General features: G+C 40.7%; 1 protein-coding gene across 3 annotated transcripts in view; it reads right to left on the reverse strand.

Moving 5' to 3' along the window:
* Nucleotides 1–11135, reverse strand: part of LOC308310782 (VPS10 domain-containing receptor SorCS1-like) — a 176162-nt gene extending 165027 nt beyond the window's left edge. For all 3 annotated transcript variants that reach the window (XR_013963536.1, XM_080757205.1, XM_080757204.1), the window contains exon 1: nucleotides 10233–11135. Coding sequence is in view for 2 of the 3 variants with exons in the window: in XM_080757205.1 (XP_080613331.1) it covers nucleotides 10233–11024 (792 nt within the window). In the remaining variant the exon portion in view is untranslated. The remainder of the gene's footprint in view (nucleotides 1–10232) is intronic.
* Nucleotides 11136–12211: the final 1076 nt, after the last annotated feature.

Genomic DNA, 12211 nt, shown 5'->3' on the forward strand with positions numbered 1-12211 from the left:
ACGGCAAGAAATCAAAAACGATATCACAGCACTCCGTGAAGAGGCAAAAGCAGAATATGCCTCCATTCGCTCGGAAATAGCACAAGACCTCACCTCGCTGTCTTCCAAGCACACAGAGTTAGCTTCGGAGCAGTCAGACATGGGGAGATCTCTGAGTGATACTATGGACCGTGTTGCTGTACTGGAACATTCACTGGGCTCGATGGCAAAGGAGAACAAAGTCTTACAGGAGAAATGTTTAGATTTAGAATGCAGAAGCCGTAGACAGAACCTAATTTTATTCAACATAGCTGAAAATTCTGAAGCAGGTGACCCGGTTGGGTTCGCAGCCAACTTCTTCCCTACGGTGCTCGGTGCTGAGAACTTCCAGAACCCCATCGTTGTTGACCGCTGTCACAGACTAGGGGCAAAGTCAAATGATAAGAAGGACAGACCTCGCATCATGATACTACGTCTACACTATTTCTCTGACAAGGAAAAGATCCTGCAGCTGTCCAGAAGACAAGGCAGCCTACGCTACAACGGCTCTCCAGTGTTTATTCATCCAGACGTGCCCCAAGTGATTACAAAACTTCGCGCAACGTATGGCCCGATTAAGACCAAGTTGCGCGAAGCTAAACGCCGTCTCCCGGGCCTAGATTACAGTCTATATCACCCGGCCAGATTCACAATAACATTGGACGGGATCCGGTACTCTCTCAACTCTCCTGAAGCGGCTGAAGAATTCTATCAAAAGAAAATAGCATCCGCGGCAGCACCGACTGTTACAGCCGATGGGGAGCCTGCAGAAGACTAGCTGGCCGGGACATACACCCTGAACAATGATCACAGACTTGCTTTCTCCCCGTGGACATTACTCTGTCTGCACACCCTCCACTATCATTACTACATGGATACAACGATGACAAATTCACGCTCAACTTTAAAAAGAAGGTAATGTTTGTGTGAAAAGGATCTGGCGAAAGCTACTACTAAGACTAACTTTATCCCTTTAATGCTTGGAATGCACATAAACACCGTAATAATTATACTTTGTTTATCTATTGAATTTATTTTTTATTTTATTTTTTTATGGTTATTGTATTTGATCATTCGTATTATCAGTCTAAAAGACGGGGTTATAGTTTACATTACTAGTGTCAGTATATAGCAGCTTTGCTAATGATGCTATTATGGAGTCACCATGGAGGCCGCCATTTCTGTTTTATTTATTTTTGTCCACTGTAGTACTGCGTTCGCGACCTGCGGTGCATTTGTTATCTTGTTTAGTACAAGTGCTAGCATCCTTGCTATTGCTGTTGTTGTCATGTAGCCTCCATGGAGGCCGCCATTTTGTGTACTATGACGCTAGCAACCTACGGTGCGCCTCGAGGGACAAAAAGGACGTCGTTTGTAATGTAGTGAGGGAGGGGAGGGAGAGACGTTAAGTTACGAACGTAACTATGGTTATATGAGTGAGATTCGCCTCCACTTCTGCCGTTTTGGATATGAGGAGATTGCCTTGAGTTCTTTACATTCCTCTTTAGATCCATTTTATTGCCAACATTATGGTTTTAAAAGATATCATTTGCTAAAAAATACTTTTGAGCAAACAAAAGTGGGAAAAGTTGTTACTTTATAATTAGGATGAGGGATTTTTCATTTTTTCATTTATTTTCTTGTGAAAGTATGTGTTCATGCGTATGTGTGTATGCATATATATATACAAATTGGTTTGTTTTTCCTTGGTTTTTGTGAACTAAGTTGCACTGACTGTGGTTTGTGTCTGTCTGTTTGAATGTGGATTGTGTGTTTTTTGTGTCTGTCTTTGTTTGTATACCCCTCTTTATTTGAACGTTAAATTGTATTTATATATTAATACATGTATATAAGTGCAGGGATATGTTTATGCGGGGATGTGTGTGTGTGTGTGTGTGTGTGTGTGTGAGAGTAATGATCATCTGGTTGTTTTGGTTCAAAATAAGATTGTATCTTTTCATTTTATTTAATACATAACAATGGACGGTTAGCTAAGGTCTTCCCATTGTAGTTTTTTTTTGTTTCTCTATTTTCACTATAGCTGCTTGTGTCTTAGACATAGAAAGCTGGTTAGCTTAGGCTTTTTCTTCTGTGACTGCTATTTGAGAGCAGGCATGGAGGGTTTTGGGGTTTCTCCCGTTTGTTGTTTTAATGTGTTTTTGTGTTTCTCTGTTTTTGTTTTTGTTCTCTTGCACTTCTATTCCGAATTCAGATTGATGTCGGCATTTACACTCAGTCCTTTTTTTATATTAATTCCTGATTTATACAATGGCTAATTCTATTCCAAATTCTAATATTGTAAGAGGGGAAAGCTTGGTTCAATACACTACTTGGAACTGTAGAGGTCTGAATGGAGCGGTGAAACGTGGCAATGTATTGGCTCATTTAAAGAAGCTGGGGACAGAAATTGCTTTTTTACAGGAGACTCACTTACGGAATCAGGATCATAACCGCCTACGAAGAAATTGGGTAGGCCAAATATTTCACTCCCATTTCAATTTCAAATCCAGGGGCACAGCAATACTTATAAACAAGAACATTCCTTTTATACTAAATAAAACTATCCAAGACCTACACGGCAGATATATTATAGTTACTGGAAAGCTTTATAATTGTCCTATTGTTCTGGCTAATATCTACGCCCCTAATCATGACGATGAACGATTCATATCTTCTTTTTTGGCTACTTTGCCTGACCTTGACACTCACCAATTGATCTTAGGTGGAGATCTGAATTTTATTCTTCATCCTACGCTTGATAGATCTTCACATAGACCCTATACTCTGACTAAATCAGCTAAAATAGTGAATACATTCATGGACACATTTAAATTATCAGATCCATGGAGATTCTTAAATCCAGCTCAACGTAAATATTCGTTTTTTTCTTCTGTACATCACACTTTCACAAGATTAGATTACTTCCTTATAGATTCAAAACTTCTTCCCTCAATAAGACACTGTGAGTATGAAGCAATTGTAATATCCGATCATAGTCCCCTAGTCCTCAAACTAGCATTTCAGAACAGACATATGGCCAGGACTTGGAGATTTGATAACACACTAATAACTAGGCAAGGGTGTGTGGATGATATTAAAACCCAAATACAGTTCTATCTCTCTACAAACGACACACCCGATGTATCAAGAAGTACACTATGGGAAGCACTTAAAGCGTATATACGGGGGCAGCTTATTTCACGACAGGCTTTAATCTCCCGTCTACGTAAGGAACAAGGCAAAGCTCTGACTGATCGATTACTTGAAGTAGACCTACAGTATGCAGAATCTCCTTCTCCTGAATTATACAGAGAAAGGGTCTCGACTCAAGCCGAATTCAATCTCCTATCCACAAATGAGACAACTAATTTGATGACACGGTCACGCCATAGGTTTTATGAACATGGGGATAAGGCGGGCAAAATACTTGCACTTCAAATTAGGGAATCAGCTGCTTCTAGATTAATTACAGAGATCCATACAAACACTGGTCAAACTACTATTAATCAGCAGGAAATTAATGATGTATTTAAACGCTTTTATTCAGATTTGTATACTTCGGAATCACTAGGAGATTCTAATTTGATTGATACTTTTTCAGAAAATTTAAACATACCTTCCATTAGTCAACAACATAAGGTTCAACTTGAAAGAGCTATTACTTTAGATGAAATACATCAGGCAATCTCACAAATGCAGTGCTCAAAAGCCCCAGGACCCGATGGCTATACCTCTGAATTTTACAAGACATTTACTGAACTCATATCTCCCCTTTTACTTAAAGTGTTTAATGAATCTCTCAACGCCGGCCACCTCCCACCAACTTTCTACCAAGCTAGCATCTCTGTTCTACTTAAGAAGGATAAAGACCCGCTTAATCCAGGTTCATACAGGCCTCTGAGTCTTTTGAATGTTGATGCTAAAATTTTAGCAAAAGTTGTGGCTACACGCTTGGAAAAAGTGCTCCCAACTGTGATACATACTGATCAAACGGGGTTTATAAAAGATAGACATCTATTTTTTAATCTTAGACGCCTATTCAACATTATATATTCTCCCAGTAGCACCCCCCAAGATACGGAAATACTGTTATCTCTTGACGCCGAGAAGGCCTTTGATAGGGTAGAGTGGGACTTCCTCCTCTCGACCCTGTCAAAATTTGGGTTTGGTCCAACCTTCACTTCCTGGGTTAAACTACTTTATGCTTCTCCATTAGCTTCTGTACAAACAAACGGATACAGGTCTGAAAACTTCCCTTTGAATCGCTCGACCAGACAAGGCTGCCCTCTCTCACCACTGCTCTTTGCCTTATCTATTGAGCCGCTTGCAATTGCGTTGCGTGCTTCAGACACCTACACTGGTATCTTCAGAGGAGATAGAGAGCATAAAGTTTCACTTTACGCTGACGATTTATTATTATACATATCCAAACCGTCCACATCAATTCCTAGTATCATGTCCACCTTGGAGAGTTTTGGCAGGGTTTCGGGGTATAAAGTCAACGTTTCCAAAAGCGTTTTATTTCCTATCAATACACAAGGCAATCAAACTTTTGGCTCCCACCCATTTAATGTTACAACCAGCTTTCGATATTTAGGAATCATAGTAACCAAAGCACTTAATGACTTGCTCAAGCAAAACCATACAAAACTTTTTGAACGTACTGAACAAGACTTAACGAAATGGTCGAACCTTCCTATCTCACTTGCCGGCCGAATTAATATAATTAAAATGAATGTCCTCCCTAAATATCTGTTTCTATTCCAATGTATTCCAATTTTTGTTAACAACACTTTTTTTAAGAATCTGGATAAAATTATCTCCAAGTTCATTTGGGATAAGAAACACCCTCGAATAAAGAAAGATTTTTTTCAGAGGCCTAAATCAGATGGCGGAATGGCATTACCTAACTTCAAACTCTATTACTGGGCGTGTAATTTACGTGCACTCTCATTTTGGCTCCAAGATCAATTGCCTACATGGGCATTTATTGAAGGTCAATGTTGTCCCCCAACATCGTTGTCAGCTTTAATCTTTTCCCCAGTGGCCTCAAGATACACTAAGTTGCCAAAGAATTCCATAGTCTCGCATTCTCTCAAAATTTGGCTCTCAATACGAAGGCATTTCGGTTGGCACCCGGGCTCTGTGCGCGCACCACTGGTCGCTAACCATGCTTTTTTACCGTCCCTCTCTGACTCATTATTTAAAGTATGGCATAGAAATGGTATTCACTCCTTCAAAGATCTTTATATTGATGGGTTATTTCCGACCTTTGAACAAATACGACGCAAATTCAATTTACCCCAATCACATTTCTTTAGATTTCTACAGATACGACATTTTTTAACACAACACACTGATTCATTTCCAAACATACCTCCCAACTCATCAATGGAATCTATATTTCTACCAGACCCACTGCTCAAAGGAGGTGTTTCTATTATTTATAACTCTCTCTCATGTTTGGATAATAATGCCTCCTTGGAGTATTTAAAAACTGCTTGGGAAAACGACTTAGGAATATCTATCACTGACGAGCAATGGTCTACATCTCAAAAGTTTGTGCACTCTTCTTCAGTATGCGCCAGGCACGGTCTTATACAGTTTAAAATATTACACAGATTACATTTGTCAAAGGAAAAACTCAACAGAATGTATCCAAATGTGAATCCAGCCTGCGACAGATGTGGCCAATCGCCGGCCACTCTAGCTCATATGTTCTGGCATTGCACAAAACTAAGATCTTATTGGCAAAGTATATTTAAATCACTGTCAGACATTGTTGAAAGACCTTTTGACCCGGATCCACTGACAGCAATTATGGGAGTCACAGGGCCCGGGGTCAAACTGTCTACTTTCCAATATAACATGGTAAAATATGTGACTCTACTGGCTCGCAGACTGATACTGTTGAATTGGAAACAAGCACAGGTTCCAACTCACACTTCACTGATGAAAGATGTTATGCATTACTTACAATTGGAAAAGATTAAGTTTGAATTGAGAGGGAGTGAAGATAGGTTCTACCAGACATGGCAACCCTTCATTGACTATTTTAATAGGTGCACGCTAACCCCTCCTACACAATAGCACAATAGAAAATTGGAAAGAAAGAAAAGGAACTGAAAGAAAAGGAACTGAATGTTTTTTCTTTATTTTATTTTTTATTATTTAAAAAAGAATGTCTAACTTACTTAATTCACAACATGTTGGAAGTTTGAGAGCAAGAATGTCTGTCCTGTTGTCTGTTTTGTTTGTCTGTTCACACTTGTCATTGTTTAACTGTTTTTTGTTTTTTCATGTTTATCACACTTATGTTTTTTTGTTATACTGTATGTGGAACATTTACATTGCCTGTTATTTTTTTCATTTTTATTTAACTGAATTACTTATCATTATCTAATCTGAAATTGTCGAACAAAAATGCCTAATAAAAACAGTATTAAAAAAAAAAAGAGTAAACATGTTAAACTGACTGACAATACGTCAGCCTGTATCTAGCTAGTGCTGAGTGACAGACCAAAGTACTTAATAAACACCTGACATTTCAATAATGTGAATAATGTTTCATGTGCATAGTAAGAAATATTCCACAGGTCTGTCTATTGAGACTATTTTATGCCTGTAAGCTTCCATTCAGAACTTCAACACTGTAGCTAGGATGTCTTATCCTATTCAATGCTTGTTGCAGTCTCCATTTTTAATGTATGTGCTGTTGATCGTTATGATGAGGTCATGTGGATTTAATAGATGGAATAGCTTTTCTTGCTGAGTGATGCTAATGAATGCAAGATTCATCCTTTACATAAAACCTACTTTCTTTTTACAAGTTTCTTGGTTGGAAGCTAAAGGTTGGCATTAACTAAAATAGTCTGGTGGTGGTGGCTATATTGTGCACTGAGCCAAGTAAAACATGAATGAAGTTTCATAATGGTGAACTGCACATGGGGCTCCATCTTGCGCCACCCTTATCCCTTATCCCATTTTTACTATTTAAAAAAACCTTTGAAAATAGTTCAACTAGGTGATCAACATCGAGACTCGTGAACTTGTAGATCGGCTATTTGAACAATTTTTAAATGTTTTTTAAAGTAGTAAAAAATGGCTAATTAGTTAAGGGTTAAGGGGTGGCGCCTGTATGTATTTATTTTACACAATGACAAATGAAAGTATCTGGATGGTTAAAAAAAAGTCGGTCTATTTACTTGACCACATTTTGACAATGATGAATTGCGCTGACCAGATTAATAAGGGGAAGAAAATTGTTTATGTCCTTATCCTGTGATATTGTGTTCTCAAAATCACATGCAAATTGTGTGTGTGTGTGTGTGTGTGTGTGTGTGTGTGTGTGTGTGTGTGTGTGTGTGTGTGTGTGTGTGTGTGTGTGTGTGTGTGTGTGTGTGTGTGTGTGTGTGTGTGTGTGTGTGTGTGTGTGTGTGTGTGTGTGTGTGTGTGTGTGTGTGTGTGTGTGTGTGTGTGTGTGTGTGTGTGTGTGTGGTGTAGTGTATAGCAGTCCGTGATTCCTGCAACAAATATTAGGATAAGTTCCATTCCAATATAACATGTGGGTATTCAAGCATGTTGAATAACCTTGAGGTTGGATATACTGTACTGTAATACAGTACAAATATGCTATTTCACTTCTGTTCTGTGGGTCATTGCAGACACAATTTTGTCTATTTATATAGTGGCTCAGGTGGTGAAAACCATGAACAGCTGTTTCTGCTAAAAGCCACAACCTCACATATTTCATTTGGGATCCTCTACTCTTGTCACAAAGCAGTTTGGGTTTAGGCAAACCAAAATAAAAAGGGCAAAATGTTCCTTTGATTCATCAAGTTCATTAACAAACAAAGCTACAACTACAATTTCTAGAGTAAACACAAATGGAACAGATCTAGACTATTGGAAAAGATGACTCCAGAATGAGAACGTCGTTAGAAAAGTGTCTGGCATTTCAAAAGTTGCCTTTGTTTGCTGTGGTTTGCATTCTTTCTCGTCTTTGTGAAGGCTCCTCTCCGCTATAAGGTTAACTTCTGGCACTTCCTTATTTGTCAGACCCACAGAAACACCTGAGGCATAGGATTACATTTTCAGCCACAACCGAGCGGGCATGGAAACCGGTGATATGTGTGTCAGTGTAATTGGTTTTCTTATAAGACAGAGCTAAGTGATGTGTGTGTAATAAGGGACTGTGCAGTCCACATCAGCTTGTGAGAACAGATTTGGGACTGGAGACAATCGGAAGGATGTTGTTTGGACAGAAGGTGTCAAGAACATAGAGATGAATCTATTTATTTGTGCAGTGCCTTACATGTGTGTGACCTGTGTATGGATGGATGGGCGGGCAGACAGACAGACGGACACAAAGTATCAATGTTGTTGAACACAATTCAACCCTTTATACAGCTAAACTTATTTGCCATTTTTTACCATTTTAAAACATTTTAAAATAGTACAAATAGCCGATCTACAAGCTCACAGTGTGTCGATGTAGATGGCTAGTTGAACTATTTTTAAAAATGTTTTAAAATAGTAAAAAATGGCAAATAAGTTTAGGGGTATAAGGGGTGGCACAAGATAGAGCCGTAAGTACCATTTCCCTTCCATCACTCTATTCGAAGCAATGGGCATACAAAATAAGCAAGGCTGATAGAAACAAGCTTTGAAATGAATGAATGACAGCATAGTAAATATGACTAAATTGATGGCACTGAATCCCAAAAGCACCATCCAGCGCAATGCACGGATACAAAGAGGCATCCCTGTGCAGTGTGCATCAACAGGACGGACAGCTATGGGGAGGGTCAGCAGCCATGTCAGACGTCCAGGCTGTGATTCTCGCAGGCAGCCCTCGGGTGGGACGATAATTCCGGGGAGATTACTGAGGAAGCATAGCAGCAACTTTCTTACCTGCTACAAAGGGCCAGAGGCACCAAAAAAGTGGCCTCCTAAATCCAGAGGAGCCATTAAACCTGCCACATTGCAGTCCTGTTCTACTACACCTGCTGCCACAATCAAAGAGCCCTGTTCTCATTCCTGGATAAGGCAGTGTGATCTACTGCAGTGCTTCTCAACCTGTGGGTTTGGAGGGGGGGGCGCGGGGGGTGATACCGTCAAGCCTCAAATCTAAAAAAAAATTAACTAAACAAAATCATAACTTAATTATTATTGTCAACCATTTCATTTTTCCAGATTTTTCATTTTTTTTTTAAAGTAGCCAATCTATGTTGTATGAGACGTGTGTGTGTGTGTGTGTGTGTGTGTGTGTGTGTGTGTGTGTGTGTGTGTGTGTGTGTGTGTGTGTGTGAAAGGGTTGGGAAACATTGATCCACAGTAAGAGGCCAATGAGAGTATAGGCAAGTTCTTCTTGTCTAAACTCTGCTGGCAACAATATTCAGACCTATTGTATAAATCCACATCCACGCCTCATGACAGGTTAAACAATCAGGCATCTAAAACAGCTTCATTAAACCTCACTGCAGGGTTGTAGTCAGAGACAGAGCACTGTGCCCATGCTGTCCTGAAGAAAGAGGAGCAAAGTTTGTCACCAATTAAAAGGACACAAATTAAATCCAGACTAATTTCTGCTTAGTGCTGCAAGAAATATTTTCCAAATGCATGGTCCTATGATTGATCTAAAGTAAATCTAGTTTGAGTGCAGTATACATAATTCAATACAAGTCAGGGGCTTCTCCATCAATCAGGAATATATAAGCCCAGCCCCATAATGGATCTTGTCTCTTCTTAAGGGGAAGAGGTGGGGGGGGGGGGGGTTTAAAAACTTTTCACATAGTTAACTATTCACATTAAATGCCAAACAGTGTTACAGTAGCCTACGACGATATATCTATCCTGCTTAAAATTGACAACTTCGGAACGGGGCGCGCATTTGCTTGCCCAGTGCCCACCTTCTTTCTCCCCAAATCAGACGCGCGCCGTGACGCGCGCCCGGACACACACAGACACACACACACACACACACACACACAAACAAACACAAACACAGGCACACCACAATCATGCTGCTTGTTTCACTTCAGTGCGTCAAAACTAATCATGGCCAACATTAAGCGCGCGCTTCCCTAATGATGAGCAAAGTGCGGTGCGCGTGGTATGGTGGTGGAGGTGGTGGGTGTTGGGGGGGGTGTGTGTGTGGGGGGGGGGGGGGGGGGGGCAACAAAATGACTCATAATAATTAATAATTGACTTACGCTGCTGTTCTGGCCGGACCAATGCACCATGGCTTGGTTGTGAGACGAGTCCCCCGTCAAGGCGAAGGTTGAGCTGGTGAGTTTGATCTCCTCGTGCCTGCTGGAGCCATGCGGAGGACTCCGCCTGTCCTTCATGCCGCTCCAGCGGGACTCGGGACGTGGCGCTCGGAGTCCGCTCGGCGATGCCATGGCGCCTCGCGGCGGGTCTGCAGCAGCAGGTGCCGGGTTCGAGGATTTGACTTGGCGGTGTTGTTCTGCGGGAGAACTCGACGGCGTGTTCCTCCTTGCTCGCTTTTTGTGCGCCCGGCCGGCAGAGAGAACAGCAGCAGCAGCAGCAGCAGCGCCCGTCTTATTAATATGGTAAACTTTGGTCTTGTGCTGCTGTGTGAAGTCACTCTCGGCACCGGCGGGCGTTCCTTCTTCTTTCGGACGCAGCCTGTCGGTACTCCGTTTTGCTCTCGAGTGGACATATTTCCCTCCTTGGTTGTTCCGAGCGCATTCAGAGAAGCCTGCTGCGCAACGAAGCTGTCTAGTTTCAGCACTTCTTGCGGGATTGACCGCCCCTGCCCGGCCGTCTCCATCTCCCAAAACTTCCCCTGCAGCGGACCCTGTTGCGAATTCACTTGTGTCCATTTTCAGCAGTAATTCCTGTCTCCGCCAGTTAATCCCCGGCTGACATGTTCTGCAAGTTATCTCTGGTTTGGCGACAAGAAATACAGAGAATAAAATCAAAAGCACAAACCAAGAAGACGCACTGTGCCACTTAGGGCAAAATGTGACCCCCCTCTCCATCGCTTGTTGTATGTAGCAGATAAATTAATGCTCTGAATGAAAGAGCTTTCCACTGTGTTCCCCAGCTGTGCCTCTCTGTGGATCTAATTGACGCGCAGCTGTAGAACCGCTTCCCAAGTTGTGGCGTCTCCAAATGCAGTGTTGTAAAAAGTGCGGTCGGTAGAAGTGGTCCAAGTTGAAGGATTTGATCAAATGAAGCTCCGTGCGCATGGGGGAGGAGCTGGTCCAGTCCAGAGTAGACCTAAAGATATGGCACTTTCTTTCTTTCAGTTTCGTTTCTTCTTTCTCGTACATAATTGCAGGCCATCTGATCTGCTGTAAATAGCTTTACAATCTTTCATCGATTCGTTTCTCTTTTTCTATACATTCGGAACTATATACTTTTTTTTTCTGCCAGATAATATTTTATGGATTGGCTAGCTGGAGCCTCTTCAGAGTAATTCTCCTGGCTTAAACAGAAATAATCAGGCTATTATATATAGAAGTGCATTTATTAAAAATTAGAAAGTTATTATGACAACAACTTGCAATAGACTCCATTAAATTCAGTATTGCTATTGGGAGTGTCTGCTATAGTGCTCATTAAAAAATAATAACATATTTCCAATTAAATGCAATGTAAGGATGGCATCTATATGTTTTCACTTGTAGCCTGTTCAGCATTCCACATAATGAGCATGAGAATTATGCTACAAACTTTATTATTATGCTGCTGTGTGTAATCATGCATTATTGTATGATAGGTTATTAGGTTCCTGTATTATTGTGCAATTGAAGAAATGCAATCATGACAGTGGAATCAGAGGAATCACAGCGGGAAAATGGAACACTTGAGTCGATGCTAACATATTTTCTGAATGAATCCTTGAGGCTATAATTATAAGCCATCATATAGGCAATTATTATGCCATCAGTGAATAACAGCAAAATAAATGTAGCCACAACAGATGGGCTACTGTTTATTTTTAGTTTAGTTTATTTATTAATTTTAGTTTTATTTGATGTTGTCCTTTCCTCCTACTCAGTATAACCAACCAAAAAGGTTAAAGCCATCCCAAAAAGCAGAGCAAAACAGTTGAGTCAGTAAAAGAGGAAGCAACATTCACGCTGAGAGATCAGCTCTTTCTTTCTACTGCCTTCTGCTGTTAATGAGTGGATGCTGACGGAGGTGATTAATATCTCATGAG

This window comes from Protomyctophum bolini, assembly GCF_963924005.1.
Source record: "Protomyctophum bolini genome assembly, chromosome: 3".
NCBI lineage: Eukaryota > Metazoa > Chordata > Actinopteri > Myctophiformes > Myctophidae > Protomyctophum > Protomyctophum bolini.